At 44.8% G+C, this 19,140-nt stretch overlaps 1 protein-coding gene across 1 annotated transcript in view; it reads right to left on the bottom strand.

The window, feature by feature from the left end:
• The window catches only part of LOC309556027 (inosine-uridine preferring nucleoside hydrolase-like), an 88,578-nt gene that overhangs the window by 13,997 nt on the left and 55,441 nt on the right, over nucleotides 1-19,140 (bottom strand). Inside the window, exons 3-4 of the mRNA XM_082258294.1 lie at nucleotides 16,869-17,048; nucleotides 5,163-5,274 (exon numbers count right to left, since the gene is read on the bottom strand). Coding sequence (XP_082114420.1) covers nucleotides 5,163-5,274; nucleotides 16,869-17,048 — 292 coding nt within the window. The remainder of the gene's footprint in view (nucleotides 1-5,162; nucleotides 5,275-16,868; nucleotides 17,049-19,140) is intronic.

The raw sequence follows: 19,140 nt of genomic DNA, 5'->3' as shown, positions 1-19,140 counted from the left end.
CTTCACCCCCCCCCCTGCCAGCTTCCTACCACCCACCTTCCTCTCATCTTATTTCCTCTGCACCCCTCTGCCAGCTTCCTACCACCCCACCCCACCCCCTGTCATCTTCATCCCCCCTGTAGCCCTCTGTCAGATTCCTACTACCCAACCCCCCCTGTCACCTTCATCCCCCTGTACCCCTCTGCCAGCTTCCTACCACCCCACCCCACTGTCAACTTCATCCCCCCCCCCCTGCACCCCTCTGCCAGCTTCCTTCAACCCCACCCCCTGTCTTCTTCACCCCCACCCCCCGTACCCCATTGTTAGCAACATCCATTGACAGCAATTTAGACATTAATGGCTGTGTGTTGAGTTATTTTGAGGGGACAGCAAATTTACACTGTTATACAAGCTGTACACTCACTACTTTACATTGTAGCAAAGTGCCATTTCTTCAGTGTTGTCACATAAAAAAAGATAGAATAAAATATTTATAGGTGAGGGGTGTACTTAGTTTTGTGAGATACTGTATACCCTATGTTTAATGATATTTGATTAAAGAGTAATCAGTTAGTGAAAATTCTAGAGATTGTAAATTCATAGTTCATAGGATTTAAGGCTCTTAATATATGCAATCTATACAGTTCATTTCTATAGCTTGAATTATTTTTCCCATTTTGGGCGTGAGTGGGGCCTCATGTCTAAGATTTGCCTAAGGCCTCACATAGCCTAGAGCCGCCTCTGAAACACTGTATCTCACAAAAGTGGGTACACCCTTAATATTTTTGTAAATATTATAAAATCTTCTCATGTGACAATACTGAATAAATGACACTTTGCTACAATGCAAAGTAGTGAGTGTACATTTGCTCTCCCCTCAAAATGACACACACAGCCATTAATGTCAAAACTACTGACAACAAAAGTGAGTACACCCCTAAGTGAAAATGTCCAAATTGGGCCCAAAGTGTCAATATTTTGTGGGGGCCATCATTATTTTCCAGCACTGCCCTAACCGTCTTGGGCATGGAGTTCACCAGAGCGTCACAGGTTGCCACTGGAGTCCTCTTCCACTTATCCATGACGACATCACGGAGCTGGTGGATGCTAGAGACCTTGCGCTCCTCCATCTCCCATTTGAGGATGCCCCACAGATGCTCATGTAGCACCCTCCTAGGTAGGTGCTAGGAAAAGCATATGTATGGCCCTGTCTGCTTATCAGGGGGGGCTGATCAGTTAGTTAGACTGTCATGTGTTTCCAGGTGTGGTCTGTTGAGTCTGGGGAGTCTCCCCACTGTATCCGATGAGGGCTCTTGTTGGACAGTGGAGGAAACCTGGCCAACAGCACACCAGGGTTTGTAGCCGTCCCAGTGGGCGGAGTTTGCTGCAACGCACCCTGGGATTGGGTATAAACCTGGCGGGAGCATGTGACAGAGCATCTTTGGTGGGAAGCAGAGTCCCAGGAGGAGGCTGATGGCTGTCTCTCCTCCTGTCAGAGCAATTGAAGGTGTCCTGGAAAGTCGGCCTGAAGGACCGGAGTTTGAGCTGGGCTGCAGAGAGGAATCCAGAGTGTGGCTGACTGAGTGGAGCTGCTGGGCAGAAGTTTCCAGGAAAAACAGTGTTGTGAGTATATATCTGCCCAGGGGTCTGCCTAGGATAGGGGGCCACTTCAGAAGGTCAAAGGGATCCAGGAGCCAGCTAACCGGTAGTTGTGGCATAGAAAGGGGGTGCCAAGTGTTAAGCCCTGAAGATAAGGGAGTGAAAGGGGGCGCTTAGAAGTAACCCAGGGGGACCCATGTTCAGCAAAACGGCTGGGAATTGTGCTACACTCAATAGGGATTAGGTCAGGAGACAAGATGGACCAGTCAATCACCTTTACCCTCAGCTTCTTTAGCAAGACAGTGGTCGTCTTGGAGGTGTGTTAGGGTTATGTTGTAATATTGCCCTGTGCCCCAGTTTCTGAAAGGAGGGGATCATGCTCTGCTTCAATATGTCACAGTACATGCCATTCATGCCTCCCTCATTGAACTGTAGCTCCCTAGTGCCGGCAGCACTCATGCAGCCCCAGACCATTACACTCCCACCACCATGCTGGACTGTAGGCAGGACACACTTGGTCTTTGTACTCCTCACCTGGTTGCCACCACACATGCTTTGACACCATCTGAACCAAATACGTTTAGCTTGGTCTCATCAGACCACAGGACTTGGTTTCAGTAATCCATGTCCTTAGTCTGCTTGTCTTCAGCAAACATTTGCAGGCTTTCTTGTGCATCATCTTTAGAAGAGGCTTTCTTCTGGGATGAGAGCCATGCAGACCAATTTGATGCAGCGTGCAACGTATGGTCTGAGCACTGACAGGCTTACATTTCCTTCCAGATCTGGACCAGGGCATCACTGAGCTCCTGAATAGACTGAGGTGCAACCTGGCGGAGTTGGATGGACCGAAACAATGTATCAGAGGTGTTCTATTGGATTTAGATCAGGCAAGCATGGGGGCCATTCAATGGTATCAATTCCTTTATCTTCCAGGAATTGGCTGCATACTCTCACCACATGAGGCCGGGCATTGTCATGCACCAGGAGGAACCCAGGACCCACTACACCAGCATAGGGTCTAAAAATGGGTCCAAGGATTTCATACCGATACCCAATGGCAGTCAGGGTGCCATTATCTAGCCTGTAGAGGTCTGTGCGTCCCTCCATGGATATGCCTCCCCAGACCATCACTGACCCACCACCAAACCGGTCATGCTGAACGATGTTACAGGCAGCATAACGTTCACCATGGCTTCTCTAGACCATTTCTCGTCTGTCACATGTGCTCAGGGTGAACCTGCTCTCATCTGTGAAAAGCACAGGGTGCCAGGGACGGACCTGCCAATTTTGGTGTTCAATGGCAAATGCCAATTGGGCTCCATCGAAGGGAGGACAGGGCCCACTAGAGGATGTAAGGCCTTCAGGCCACCCTTATGAAGCCTGTTTCTGATTGTTTGGTCATCAGTGGCCTGCTGGAGGTCATTTTGTAGAGCTCTGGCACTGCTCATTGTGTTCATCCTTGCACAAAGGAGCAGATACCAGTCCTGATGAGTTAAAGTGGAGTTCCACCCTGGGAATACTTTTTTAATAAAAATACCCCCGGGACAGTCAGAGCTAGTACATTGCACAATGGCTAGCCTCTGATCTGTCCCGGGTTGCACTTACCTTTTAGGAGAAATACTTACCTTGAAAAAGTATTGTCCAGCGCTGCCATCTCAGGTGTGGGCAGCTTGAAGCCAGAGCGATCCTCTTCTGCGTCCTCTTCCGTCTTCTTCGGTCCCACGATGCACTGCACAGGCCCCGCCGTCACTTCCGGTACGCGCGCGTCATCCCTCCACAGCTTCTGGGCATGCCCAGAAGCTGTTTAGAAGCGAATGACACTCGCGCACCGGAACTGACGTAGGGGCCGGTGCAGGCGCATTGATTCCTGGGAGCGATGACGTTCAGCTCCCAGGAATGATTGCAAAGCCAGGAAGTGACGAATCGCCGTGGCCGCCGAGGGGAGGAAGAAGGAAGTAAGGCAAGTATATTTTCTTCTATACGAGGCAAGTAAAACAAAAAAAAAAAATTGCGATTATCCATTTGTTTTTCAGGTAACCCGGAGCTAGAAGATGGAGGTAAGTATAAATTTAGGGTGGAACTCCACTTTAAGGACTTTCTATGGCCCTGTCCAGCTCTCCTAGAATCTCCTGCATGCTCGAGACTGTGCTGGGAGACACAGCAAACCTTCTGGCAATGGCACGTATGGATGTGCCATCCTGGAGGAGTTGGACTGACTGTGCAACCTCTATAGGGTCAAGGTATCACCTCATGCTACCAGTAGTGACACTGACCCTAGCCAAATGCAAAACTAGTAATAAACAGTCAAAAAAGGTTAGTGAGTAGGGAAAAAAATTGTCTGTGGCCTCCACCTGTAAAACCATTCCTGTTTTGTAGGTTCATTTCTATAACACCAAAGCAGCTAAAACTGATTAACAACCCCCTTTGCTACTTAACTGACCAGATCAATATCCCAGGAGTTTAAATTACTTGATGCTATACTCTGATTAAAAAGTGTTCTTTTCATTTTTTTTTAGCAATGTACATTGCGGTTTGCAAGTGGTTTACTGGGATTATGGCTGAAGATAATCAGCCATAACCCCAGTATTCATTTTTGCAGCCGGTGGTTGGCTTTTTAAATGAAAGCAGTCCAAGCGGCTCATGAGCCGATGGAACGCTTTCCGAAGTGGCAGGAGGGGATGTCCCTCCCGGCTCTCGCCGGTGTTTCTTGGGCTTGCCGATTCGCTGTAGAAACGGTTTGACAGTGAGGCCAGCTGCTCCCATAGGTGATCAAAGAGTTTTTGACCCCAGATCTCTCCATAAAGAGGACCGATCATTCTTATTTCTATTACAAGGGATGTTTACAATCCTTGTAATAGGAATAAAAGTGAAAAAAATTTATAAAATAAAAAAAAGATAGTGTAAAAAAAAAGAAAAAAAAATAAAAAATTTAAAAGCACCCCCATCCTTCTGTACTTACATGTAGAAGGGAACGTCAGAGTGAGAGCAATAATTCTAGTGCTAGACCTTTTCTGTAACTCTAAACAGGTAATCTGTAGAGGCATTTAAAAAGTTAGCTATGGAGGTTTTTAAGTACCATAGTTTGACGCCATTCTATGAGCATGCGCAATTTTAAAGCATGACATGTTAGATATCAATTTACTGGATGTAACAACATCTTTTACATGTTAAAAAAAAAAAAATCGGGGAATATATTGTGTTTTTGTTTTTTATTTTTTTCATTAAAATGTATTTTGTTCCAAAAAAAACTGACAAAAAAAATTGGAACAATCGCCATTTTGTTCCCTAGGGTCTCTGCAAAGAAAAAAAAAAAAATAATGTTTGGGGGTTCCAAATTTTCTAGCAAAAAAAAATATGGATTTAAACTTGTAAACAAAAGGTGCCAGAAAAAGCCTGTTCTTCAAGTGGATAAACATGCAAAACAGGTAAGGAGTGACCAGGCAACTCAATTCCCAACTGGGTTTACAACTCAACTGGGTTTACAAGTAAAATGAGATAGATCATCATTCAAGAGCTGAGGATTTAAAGATCTGGACATTAACTAAGATTATTTACAAGCTGAGAACCTACAATCTCTGACTTACATTCCATATTTCCGCCCATTATGTACAAATGGTGCAGTTTCTGCGGTATTGTTGGATCCATCCTCACAGCTAGGGCCAAGTTTGTTAATGGACCTGTAGCCACTAAAGAGATCTAAAAAAAAAAAAAATAAAAAAAAAAAAAAAAAACATTAAAAAAAAGCAAACATTACGATGTGTTTACATTGAGCATACTAGGGTCAATGAATACAAAGTAACTAATTTTTTTTTCCGACTACCTCTGAATCAACCGTGGCTTTGGGTTTTATCAATGCAGGTTTTTGTTTTCTATCAGTTAAACATGAAGGACATTTGTCTTTTTTCTACTACAACAACAACTATGTAACTAGGTACAGTAAATGATTGATAGAAATATTATTTGCTGATTTACGTGCAGTTATAATCATTTAACTATTAAAGCCCAAAAAAAAAAGTCAATTCCAAAAATATGAAAATCCGTCTGGTTCAGGGACTGCCTCTGAAGATGTATGGGAAAAAAAGAAAAAAAAAATCAGCTACATCACATTGGCTATGACTAATTTTAGCATAGGAAGTGCAACACTGGCTTTTTAAAATAAAATAGATTATCCTTCCAAAAATAGATTCATTCAATTACCAATTAAAAGCTAAACTTCAGTTTTCAGCTCTAAAAATACACCAATTAACACAGTTATGTTTGCAGTAAAATGTTTTTTTTTTTCTTTTTTTCTTTCTTTAAAATGGCAGCAGTGAAAATGCCCAAATTGGTCTGATTGGCTCCTTGTTATCCTTAGTACAGCAGCACTTAGACTGGAAGAGAGAGGAATAGAATTAGGAACCAAGTGTGCTACATGCACAGATTCTGACAAGGAACCTGCTGACAGGAAGAAAAGGCTTAAGGACGAATCAGTATTCTGCTGCTGTTCCTTTACTCCTTAACTTTGGGGCTTCCAAGGACTTTTTTTTACAGCTTTCCGTGCCCACTTTTTTTAAATGGGCACAGGCAAGACCAAGACCAGCCAGTCTGATTCTGTGGGAAAGTCCTCTTCAGCATGATGTCTTCGCTTCTTTCATGAACCATGGACTTCATTCAAGACAAATGGGTTCACAAACTGATTCATTCCGGGTACAAGACTGAATATCGGTCCCGGCCGGCGGACAGGTTCCTTCAGTCAAATCTTCACCTGCTTCGGATTGTTTGAAGGATCTCTGGGACGCAGTGCACAATCTCCTTGCTCAAGGATGCCTTCAAGGTTTCTATTCAAACCTGTTCATGGTGCCCAGGAAAGAGGGCAAGGTGTGTCCAATCCTGGACCTCAAGACTCTGAACTGGTTTGGGTGGGTGCAGAAGTTTTGAATAGAATCCATTCGGTCGGTTGCAGAGTCTTTACATCAGGAGGATTTTCTGGCCTCCATCGATATCAAATATGCGTATCTACACATCCCCATCTACGGGGGACACCAGCGATTTCTCCGCTTTGCGATGGCAGAGGAGCATTTCCAATTTGTGGCGTTACAATTTGGTCTTGACTCCGCTTCCAGATTCTTTACCAAGATACTGGCCCCAGTATTGGCCTTGTTGCGCCAACAAGGGATTGCGATCCTGGGATATCTGGACGATCTCCTATTGAGAATGGACTCTCACTAGGCTCTGTTGGGCGACATGTCAATTACAGTTCAGACCGTTGGAAATTCAGGTGGACAATCAATTTAAAAAAATCTGCTCTGACGCCTTCAGTGAGGTTAGATTATCTGGGGCTGACTCTAGATTCTGCCTTGGTGAGGGTCTTTCTTCCCCTGGATAAACTTCAGAAGTTACAGGGAGCGATCCAGTTGCTGTTGGAAACCGATCTGCCCTCCCTACAGACTTGCATGAGAGCCCTGGGTCTGATAGTATTAACCTTTGAGGCGGTTCCGTTTGCTCATTCTCACTCGAGACTTCTGCAAAAAGATTCTTGCCAAATGGAACAGGGATCCAGTCTTTAGACAAAATGATACACTTGAGCGGACTCCCGAGGTCTGCTCTATCCTGGTGGATCCAGTCACCAGCATTGTGTCAGGGCAAGTCCTTGCTACCACTGTTTTGGACGGTGGTAACCACGGATGCCAGCCTGTCAGGCTGGGGTTGAGTGCTGGGGAAGCTCTGTGCCCAGAGTACCTGGTCAACAGGAGTCTCTTACCGATCTATATTCTGGAGCTCAGAGTAATCAAGCTTTGCCTGATCCACTGGACGAACCGGTTACGCGGTTCGAATCCAATCAGACAATGCCACGGTTGTGGCTTACATCCTCAGGGGGGCACCAAGAATGTCCTGGCAAGCCAAGGTGGTGGCTGAGATTCTGGTATGGGTGGAAGACAATGTTCCGGCTATTTCCGCAGTCCACATTCCGGGTGTGGAGAATTGGCAAGCGGATTACCTGAGTCGTCCGGTGCTGGATCAAGGAGAATGGTCCCTTCATCCGGAGAGGCGTTTCATCTCCTATGTGTCCGGTGGGGAACTCCGAAGGTAGACATGTTTATGTCCCGCCTCAACGAAAAAGTCCAGAGGTTTGTGGCCAGGTCTCAGGATCCTCTGGCCGACGCCACAGGCCAGGTGATGAATATTCAATTATCCTCACAGACGGGACACACTATTCACCCAATGACATTGGGGCTTCTCAGCAGAGGGCGTTAAGGTAAAAGAAATTGGACATCATAGTGTAAATCCGGATTAAAAGGAGTTAAACACCAAAAATTGATGATTGATATTCAGGCCCTGTTCAGGTACCGCTTACCAGAAATAAGTTGATGTAAGGCCAAACAGTATAAGGAGACTCCAGGTATGCCTCAGATAATGAGGATCGAGGGACCTTAATGATGTCAGTATGGAACTCCAGCAACGTGTAGATTGAGTGATGAAAAATAAAACAAGGCAAACGCCATAGCGTAAAACCAAAAAAACAGGACAAAAAACACCCAAGTGATGTGCACACAACAGGTCTCGTGAGGGAAGAGTCAGTGCATATGGGGGACCAATCACCAAATAAACTCCATAGGTACCCCTTACCAAACACTAAAGGGTTGGGAGCAAAACAAAGGAGTATGTGGGGTGTCAAACCAATGAAGATGGCTGCTTACCGGATGGATAGGAAAACAGAAAAAAGAGGGACACCAAACATGCAGACCAAAAGACCAGTGGTGTGTATGGGTACTCTTACCAGCTTCAATGGTTAAACAGGCAGGGATGTGAAACTCAGCTCAGATTCCCAGGAGAAAAACGACCAGCTCAACAGATGATTGAATGGGTAAGGGAATCCAGTAATTGACACTCAAAACGGGACTTCTCCAAGGGGCTCAGGGCTCAGAGGTAGATGAGAGGGCAGCCAAAGAACACAGAGGAGAGAGCCATAGTGTAAAACCCCAATAACATTTATTGTAGAAAAAGAATAAAACTTACAAGCGTCGGAAGAAATAAGCATGTACAGGGAGATGTGCGAGCCGCCGGCCGGACGGCTCCGCTCGCCCGTCCTTCAAAGGTGGATCACGTGGGGATGACGTCAGCACGCCGCGTCTTGACGCGTTTCATCAAAGATGATATTATCAAAGGTACGGGCGGCGTGCTGACGCCACCTTTATATAACAAAAACAATCGATGACCGGAAGTTCACCCAGCGCCATCTTTAGTGTGGTAACCCGGAACCGGAACATATTACATGACCCGGAAGGGGAATTAAGGAGGGACAATAACAATTTGCCATTGGTAAATCCCGATGAATGGGATTAACCCTAAATTGACTCCGTCTAATGCCGTGTATGGATCCATATCATACATCAGACCTGGGGGCCAAATGGACCAAGTTCAAAACCCCATTGTCCGAAGAGCAGAAGCAAATATCAATAAATAAAATATAGTATATAACGCTAGAAAGTGCAAAATTGAAAATTAAAAATGGGATATATGACCCAATAATTGTGAGAACTTCCAGTGATGGATTCTATTGTGTAGTTCCCACAACATCAAAAATTATTTAAAATTGGCTCAGAATTGTGGGTAAAGGCCATAAATACTACAGATAATATATATTACATAGCATAATAATGGCAGTGATATATAAATTAAAATAAGTACATACATAAATTGAAAATTACATGCATGAAATAAAACAAAAAAATATCACCAAAGCCAATACGGTATGGAAAACATGGCAAAACACCAATGTCTAAATGAAGCCTCAACCATCCTATAAAAGAGGTGAGGCGACAATGATGAGCAATTAGTCATATCAAGGGGGGGGGAGGGGGAAACAGAAAAAAGGGGGGAACCAAAATAAAAATGTATATATATATACAAAAAAATTTAGGAGTTATCGATAAAGGCGTTCACCTCCGTGTCGACATTTAATCCAAAGGGTGTATAGGATTTAACCCTATATATCCAGGCCATCTCGAGACGTGAAATGCCTCTCTTTAAAGGTTCACCCCGCCAATGTGGAACAAACTTATCTATTCCAAGGAACAGCGTACCCTTAGGGTCACTATTGTGCATCTGTGCGTAGTGCTTAGAGACCGAATGTTTAGGGAATGATTTTCTAATGTTTGCAACATGTTCATTAAGCCTCACATTCATAGGGCGTTTTGTCCTGCCGATGTATTGGTAACCACATGGACACTGGAGCAAATAAACCACTCCTTTGGTAGCACAAGAGATAAATGGCTCTATATCATGTGTTTTACCAGTACTACGGGAAATAAAAGTTTTAGTATTCCGTTTCTTTATTGAATTCAAAGAGCAAATCTGGCACCTGTTGCACTTGTAGTACCCTGTAAGTTGATCTAAAAAGGTACTTCTAGATTTTGGAGGTTCAAGCACATTGGGGGCCAGGCGATTGCGTAATGATGATGCTCCTCTAAAGATAACCCTAGGTCTCTCTGGTAGGGAGGTGCTGAGGACAGGGTCATTATTTAGGATATGCCAATGCCGGCGTATCAGATTTTTAATGACCATGTGCTGGCTTGAGAAAGTGGTGATAAATGGTGCAGCAGCAGAATTGGTGGCAGTATTATTAGCCTCTTTCATCCGTGGTTGCAAGAGTTGGGCCCTGTCTTGTTGTTGTACCTCTAGGAGTGTTTTCTGGAGAAAATCTGGGTCATAACCCTTCTCAAGAAATCTTCCAGTTAGGACTTTCGACTGGGAAAGGAACTCCTGATGGTTGGAACAATTTCTCATAATGCGGAGATATTGTCCCTTGGGTATTGCCTTTAACCAGGGGTCGTAATGGCAACTATCGACTGGAATGTATGAGTTTCTATCAGTAGTTTTAAAATATGTTGATGTTACAAAACTATTGTCCTTCACAGATATAGTTATATCAAGAAAGTTGATGGTAGACTGGCTGCATTCATAGTTGAGCTGGATGCCTCTTGAATTGGCATTCAACATTTCCATGAAAGCCACCAATTCATGGTGATGACCGTCCCAGAGGAGGAGGACGTCATCGATGTACCTAGCCCACAGCCTCAATTGAGGCCTATGGTGGGCATAGATGACGTCCTCCTCCCACTGGGCCATGAAGAGGTTGGCCAAGGAGGGGGCATATTTAGCCCCCATAGCCACCCCTGTTATCTGGCGGTAAAATTTACCATCAAACCAGAAATAATTATGGTGTGTGGCAAATTCCAAAAGTCTCATGATGAAAGAGATCTGTTGGTCTGGTATCTGGGAATCCCTATCAAGAAACATCCTCACTGCATCTAGGCCTAAATGATGTGGAATGATCGTGTAGAGGGAGGACACGTCTGCTGTTACCAGCCATAGATCCGCAGTGGGAGTCTGTTCAGACAACAAATTCAGGATATGCGTGGTATCCTTGACATAAGATGGAGTCCTCTGGACTAGAGGCTGCAGATAGGAGTCTATGTACTTCCCCACCCGGGACGTCACAGAGTCTATGCCACTGACAATGGGGCGACCCGGGGGGGAAGTCAGACTCTTATGCAGTTTTGGAAGGCAGTAAATTACTGGGGTCCGGGGGCATTTCGGAATGAGGAAAGCCTTCTCCTTTTTATTAAGTATCCCCAGTTCGTGACCATCCTCCACAATTCTCTCCAACACCTTTTTGTATTTGGTCTTGGGATTAGAGGGCAAAATGACATATGTTTGATTGTCATTCAGCAATCTATGCATTTCTGCCATGTAGTCGTCCCTATCAAGGACAGCTATTCCCCCCCCTTTATCACGGCATTAGACGGAGTCAATTTAGGGTTAATCCCATTCATCGGGATTTACCAATGGCAAATTGTTATTGTCCCTCCTTAATTCCCCTTCCGGGTCATGTAATATGTTCCGGTTCCGGGTTACCACACTAAAGATGGCGCTGGGTGAACTTCCGGTCATCGATTGTTTTTGTTATATAAAGGTGGCGTCAGCACGCCGCCCGTACCTTTGATAATATCATCTTTGATGAAACGCGTCAGGACGCGGCGTGCTGACGTCATCCCCACGTGATCCACCTTTGAAGGACGGGCGAGCGGAGCCGTCCGGCCGGCGGCTCGCACATCTCCCTGTACATGCTTATTTCTTCCGACGCTTGTAAGTTTTATTCTTTTTCTACAATAAATGTTATTGGGGTTTTACACTATGGCTCTCTCCTCTGTGTTCTTTGGCTGCCCTCTCATCTACCTCTGAGCCCTGAGCCCCTTGGAGAAGTCCCGTTTTGAGTGTCAATTACTGGATTCCCTTACCCATTCAATCATCTGTTGAGCTGGTCGTTTTTCTCCTGGGAATCTGAGCTGAGTTTCACATCCCTGCCTGTTTAACCATTGAAGCTGGTAAGAGTACCCATACACACCACTGGTCTTTTGGTCTGCATGTTTGGTGTCCCTCTTTTTTCTGTTTTCCTATCCATCCGGTAAGCAGCCATCTTCATTGGTTTGACACCCCACATACTCCTTTGTTTTGCTCCCAACCCTTTAGTGTTTGGTAAGGGGTACCTATGGAGTTTATTTGGTGATTGGTCCCCCATATGCACTGACTCTTCCCTCACGAGACCTGTTGTGTGCACATCACTTGGGTGTTTTTTGTCCTGTTTTTTTGGTTTTACGCTATGGCGTTTGCCTTGTTTTATTTTTCATCACTCAATCTACACGTTGCTGGAGTTCCATACTGACATCATTAAGGTCCCTCGATCCTCATTATCTGAGGCATACCTGGAGTCTCCTTATACTGTTTGGCCTTACATCAACTTATTTCTGGTAAGCGGTACCTGAACAGGGCCTGAATATCAATCATCAATTTTTGGTGTTTAACTCCTTTTAATCCGGATTTACACTATGATGTCCAATTTCTTTTACCTTAACGCCCTCTGCTGAGAAGCCCCAATGTCATTGGGTGAATAGTGTGTCCCGTCTGTGAGGATAATTGAATATTCATCACCTGGCTTTTCTATATCAACTATTTGGTAAGGGGTACCTGCACAAGTTTTCAAAACCTTTATTTGGCATTGGACTTTTTTATGGACTATTTCAGTTGATGGTTCAACATACAGCGCAGCTTATCTTTTACTATTTATTTTGGGGTGTCTGTCACACTTGAAGTTGCTGCTTATTGTTTTGAATTAGCGCAGTTGTTTTCCTTTTATTCCGACGCCACAGGCGCCTTGGTGGCTCCTTGGAGCCAGTATCGGCTGATCTAGGCCTTCCCTCCGATAACACTCTTGCAGGGTGGCGGTGGAAGGTATTCCAGTCATTCTGGTGGCCTTACACTGGCCCCGTCGGTCTTGGTATGCAGACCTAGTAAAATTGGTCGCCGATCCTCCATGGAGACTTCCTCTGAGGGAGGATCTGCTGTCCCAGGGACCAATCTTTTATCCTGCTTTATGGTGGCTGGCTTCAATGGCATAGCTGTTGAAGAGCAGGTGTTGAGAGATGGGGGTCTCTCTGAATCTGTGATTCCTACCCTGTTGAAGGCTAGGAAGGCGACTTCTAGGAATATTTATCATCGTACATTTCATGGTGTGAATCGCTGAAGCTGCACCCTCGCTTGTTTTCTATAGCTAGGGTTTTGGCCTTTTTACAAAAAGGGGTTGAGCAGCGGTTGGCCTTGGGCACCATCAAGGCCCAAGTGTCGGCCTTGGCTATTTACTTCTAATGTCTGTTGGCTACTAATACCTTGATTCGTACTTTTTCTCAGGGGGTGCGTCATCTGGCTCTCTCGAGGAGATCCCCGTGGCCTCCGTGGGATCTCAATATGTTTTTTCCTGTTCTTCAAAAGCCTCCTTTTGAAAATATTAGGGAGATTTCTCTGCTTTCCTTATCCCAGAAGGGTTGCTTTTCTGGTGGCAATTACTTCTCCCTGCAGAGTGTCTGAGTTTGTGGCGCTGTCCTGTCTTCACCTTATTTGGTGGTCCACAGAGATAAAGTGGTACTCCGACCTAATCCGTCTTTTCTCCCTAAGGTGGTGTCTGATTTCCATCTAAATGAAGACATTGTGTTGCCTTCACTCTGTCCTAAGCCTCAGCATCCCAAGGAAATTGCTTTGCACTCTCTGGATGTGGTTCAGGCGATCACCTGATGGTCACTGAGTCTTTTAGGAAATCAGATGCTCTTTTTGTCCTTACTGAGGGATCTCATAAAGGTTTGGCTGCGTCTGCTGCGACTATATCCAGATGGATTAGGCAGACGGTTGTTCAGGCTTCTTCATTGAAGGGTCAGGTTCCTCCTTTACCTGTGAAGGTGCATTTTACTAGAGTGCTGAGTGCCTGTTGGTCTTTTTGCCATCAGGCCTCAGTAGTGCAAGTTTGTAAGGCGGCGACTTTGACGTCTGTGCACACTTTTACAAAATTCTACAAGGTAGATTTGTTGGCATCTTCGGATGCATCCGTTGGCCGCAAGGATTTGCAGGCTGATGTTTAAAAGGAGATTCGTTTGTTTCTTTTTAGGGTTTTTTTTTTTCTTTCATGGGTGAGCTCCTGTTGTTCCTGGTTGAGCTTTATGTTACCCATTTGGCTAAGTTTAGCCTTTAGAGTTTATGTTAACTATTTGGTTTGCATTCTTCCCACCCCTCATGCCTACACTGCTTTGGGACGTCCCAATGGTATAAGAAGCATACGAGCTGCGTCACAATGGACGTTAGAGATTGGATTTTTGTAAGAACTTACCGTAAAATCCTTTTCTCTGAAGTCCATTGACAGACGCAGCACCCGCCTCTCTGATATGGGGATGGTTTTGGGTCTTCTCACTGCTTGCAACGAAACTGGTATGCTGGAGTAGGGTGTGTGGGGTTATGCCTATAGGGACAGCCCAGGTAGGCATGGTAAACGGTACTACTCCTGTAGGGAGCAGCATAACCCAATGTTATAAGCAGCATAAGAGCTGCATCTGTCAATGGACTTCAGAGAAAAGGATTTTACGGTAAGTTCTTACAAAAATTTTTTTTTTTTTAATATACACAAATGTTTGTATAATTTCTATTTTAAACTGAATTGGTTGTTCTACAAGGTGATTGTTTACAATCACTTTAACTTTACGTTTCTCTCCTAGGGGTATCATCATCACGGTGAACAATTAAATAAAAACACAACCTCTTGACTATTTTGGTACACAGGAGTACTCTGTATTTTTCAGCCCGGATTCTAAGGCTCCATTCACATGAACGTTCTGATCAGGCCCATCTGTCTGTTTTTTAGGCGACCCAGTCAGAACCTCCATTCTCTTCAAGAAAAGCAGATGGATGGGAATCCATTCCCCTTCTGTCTACTGGATCAGATGGCAGTCAGGTGTAAATGGACAGGCGGTCTACGTCCACTCTGCATAAGCAGAGTAGACACGGACTTGTCATCCACCTGCTCAGCAGGGAACAGCTGACCGATCCCCTGCTGAGCAAGCGGATTGCAGCTGAAGTCCGCCCCATGTCAAAGGACCCCAACTTTCTTATAATAGTCAGCCTGATCAATACACAGACATTTTTCTGATGTGCACACCTCTGCTATGTTCTTGAAGCTCAACTGTTTCCTGAAGCACAGGGAGTAGTGTTGGAGCTTAGCTCACTCAAAATGACTTCTGCACAACTGCACAGTCAGTAGGAACGGTTTACTATGCAAATTGGGAACCTAGGATTGGAGGCTTCATCCCACCTAAAACCCTTACAAAGCCTCTGGGCTCCAGGACCTAGACCAGATCTTATTTATCTTGTTTTCACCATAAAAGGCACACATTTCGAAGCCCCACCCTGTCAGCCAGTCTCACACCTCCTTACACACTACTCATCCAAACTGTTTTTTCTCACCGTTACGAAGTGCTATCCTGCCACATATTCCTCCCACCCTCTGTTTCGACCCAGGGGTTGGAACATACCAGCCGGAGCACCCCTTTTCAGCATATCTGAACCCCTTACAAGTGCATAAACATGTCTGGCACAATGCCTTACACTTCCTTTAAAGGGGAATTCTGCAGTATGCCTCCAAAAGTAACCTTCACTGTGTCCCACCACAACTCTTCCATGATTTAAAAAAAAAAAAAAGAGACATTCCTCCTATGGTTGGGCTTCAATAAGTGATAGCTAAACATGTAATCCAGAGTCATTCAAACACTCCTGTTTTATCGGTTACCACCAGGGCCGGCCTTTGGGGTGTGCAAGCTGTGCGGCCGCACAGGGCGCCATGGGCAACAAGGGCGCCGTGCGGCCATCACAGCTCGCAGAGGATCAGGCGACTCAGGCCGCACAGCGGGAGGTAAGCTGCGACCACGGCCTGGACAGAGTTAACACAGGCCGCAACCGCCACTTACCTCCTGCTGTGCCTCGGTCACCTCACGGTCACCTACCGAGGCAGTCTGAGGCGAGCTGTGTATTACTCATAGCTCAGCCTCCGATCCACGGTGACAGATCCCTCCTCCCTGCAGGGACACCAGAGGAGAGATCGTTAGCTTCTCCTCGCCGCGCCCCTGTGCATGATGTGCAGACAGCGTGGAGGGGAGGTCTCCTTCAAAAAAATGTAAGGGGGGTATCTGATGTGGGGGGCTTTGTAAGGGGGGGCTCTCTGATGTTGGGGGGCTCTGAAGTAAGGGGGCTTTGTGTGGGGGGTCTGTGATGTAAGGGGGCTCTGTGTGTGGGGTGTCTGATGTAAGGGGGGCTCTCTGATGTAAGGGGGTCTCCGATGTGGGGGTCTCTGATGTACGGGGGGCTTTGTGTGGGGGGTCTCTGATGTAAGGGGGGGCTTTGTGTGTGTGGGGGGTCTCTGATGTAAGGGGGCTCTGTGTAGGGTGGTCACTGATGTTAGGGGGGCTTTGTGTGGGGGGGGGTCTCTGATGTTAGGGGGGCTTTGTGTGGGGGGCTTTGTGTGGGGGGTCTCTGATGTGAAGGGGGCTTTGTGTGGGGGGTTCTCTGATGTGGGGGTCTCTGATGTGAGGGGGGGCTCTGTGTGGGGGTTCTCTGATGTCGGGTCTTTTTGCAATCTTTTTGTTAAACAAATCCATCCAGTCCTTATGTACCTATAAAAGAAAGTTAGAATGGTAACACCGTATGTATGTAATAATATTAATGAACAGTATAAAGTTATAGAAGTATACAGATAGTATATTACTTTAATTTCGGGGTTGAAGAGGAAGACAAGCTTTTCAAATTCATCTGTTCAGCACACTATGAAATAATTTTTTTATTTTCTTACCAATCACCAATTAGACAATTGCTAAATAATAATCTTTATTTAGGGGTAGCAATACTCTTGGTCTACATGGTTTTGGAATGATGATTGTTACCTGGCCTGGATGCTGAGAAGTAAAGCGTTTTATTGCGTCAATAGCATGCTCCTTTTGTAGCAATTGCAGGCTGGGGGCATCTGGATCCGGTACATCACCCAGCCCATCTTTTCCATGAAAGTCAGAAGCATTTATGTTCTCTCCTAGGATTGCTGATCCTGCTCCTCTAAACACAGGAATCTGTGGAATCAAAACAGGTGATAAAATACACATTTAAACATACAATATTTTCATAGAAAAAGGCAACACTGTATGCAAAACAAAGCCACCTGCAGGATTTGGCACGTGTTACAAAAATATTATTATACAGGTAGGTACTGTGCCTATGGTGAAACATAGAAATTGCTCCTGATGGCTATTTTAATTTTCCTGTTGCTGTCAGAATTAAATATATCATCCCAAAAAAAAAAAAAGTTTAGTTGCCTACACTGTACTGTGAACTATTAAGAAAACACAACAGAATAACCAACAATGAGCTCTACCTGGTGGCTAGTGCTGGCATTACAAGTGTGCAGATATCCCATCTGAACACTGCATGCAGTTCCTCTGGAATGGATTATATTTAGATCTAAATTAATCTCAGCCATTTCTTTGTTCACAAAGAAGACAGAAAAAAAAAAACATCAGAAGTTAAGCCATTTGTGTTTTCCTCCCCAAGGATTAAAGTAGATCAGGACTTAAAATATAATATAAGCCTTAACAAAATAATGTGATTCGAGAAGTATATTCAATTCGTGTATGAGGCTTTCATGAAAATTATACCTGTGCAGTACAAAATAAACAGAGCATGCATCAGCATAGTGCAGGTTCCTCTAATTTTAGATAACTATATTGTACACAAAAAGTACTTTGTGTAAACACATATCTCATAAAATTCAATAAAGAACAAAAAAAGTAGCAAAGAGGTTAAATGCCCAAAGAGCTAGCAAGCACACAGTGGCGTCACTAGGGTTGGTGCCCCCCCCCCCCCCAAATAATTTTTGCAACTGGGGAAGAAAGAAAAAAAAAAAAAAAAGTAAAAAAAAAAAGAGAGGGGGGGGAAGAAAAACAAGGAGGAAAAAAAAAAAAAAAAGAGAGCAGAGGGTGGAAAAAAAAAAGAGAAGAGGGGGAAAAAAAAAAAGAAGAGGGGGGAAAAAACTGTATTTATGTTATTTACCGTAAAATCCTTTTCTCTGAAGTTCAACAGACGCAGCTCCTTATCTTCATGACTCAGAGTTATGCTCCTCCTTCTAGGAATAGGCACTAGGCAGAGAAAGAAAAAAAAAAACTTAACCACGCCTATGGGGGGGGGGGGGGGGGGCTGCCCCTGCAGACATAAACCTAGACTGCCATCAGTTTATTTGCAAGCAGTGTTTACAAGACAAAAAACCCCATACCTCAGAAGTAGAGGGGCGGGTGCTGCATCTATTGAACTTCAGAGAAAAGGATTTTACGGTAAGTTCTTACAAAAATCAATTTTTTTTTCCCGTATATACACAAATATTTTGTCTTTAATTTCCATTTTAAACTGAATGGGTTGTTTTACAAGGCGATGGTTTACAATCACTTTAACTTCATGTTTCTCTCCTGGGGGTTTCGTCATCACAGTAAACAGGGAAATAAAAATATAACCTCTTGACTATTTTGGTACACAGCAGTCATCTGTATTCTTCAGCACAGTTTCTAAGGCTCCATTCACACAAACGTTCTGATCGGGCCCACCTGTGTTTTTCAGGCGACCCAATCAGAACCTCCATTCTCTTCAATGAAAAGCAGACGAATGGGGATCCATTCCCCTTCGGTCTAGTGGATCAGATGGCAGTCGGGCGTAAATGGACAGGTGGTCTATGTCCACTCTGCATAAGCGGCGTGGACATGGACCTGTCTTCCGCCTGCTCAGCAGGGAACAGCTGACAGATTCCCTGCAGAGCAAGCAGATCGCAGCTGGAGACCGCCCCATGTGAAAGGACCCCAACTTTCTTATAATCGTTCGACAGACGCAGCTCCTTATCTTCATGACTCATAGGGATGTCCCAAAGCAGTATAATCATGAGAGGTGGGAAACCATGCAGAAAACAAAAATGTAAGTCCCCAATAGCTAAAAACTTAGCCAACCAGGTAACATGGAGCTCACCCGGAAAAAATTGAACTCTCAAAGAGAAACTAAACCGAGTTCCCTTTTAAACTGCAGCCTGCAAAACCTTGCGACCAAAAGCAACATCTGCGGATGCCAACACATCTACCTTGTAGAATTTTGTGAGCGTATGCACAGACGACAAAGTTGCCACCTTGC

This window comes from Pelophylax lessonae (genome assembly GCF_965119305.1).
Source record: "Pelophylax lessonae genome assembly, chromosome: 5".
In the NCBI taxonomy this organism is placed as follows: domain Eukaryota; kingdom Metazoa; phylum Chordata; class Amphibia; order Anura; family Ranidae; genus Pelophylax; species Pelophylax lessonae.
Note: the sequence above shows the minus strand (reverse complement) of the source record. Positions and strands in the feature narration are given on the sequence as shown.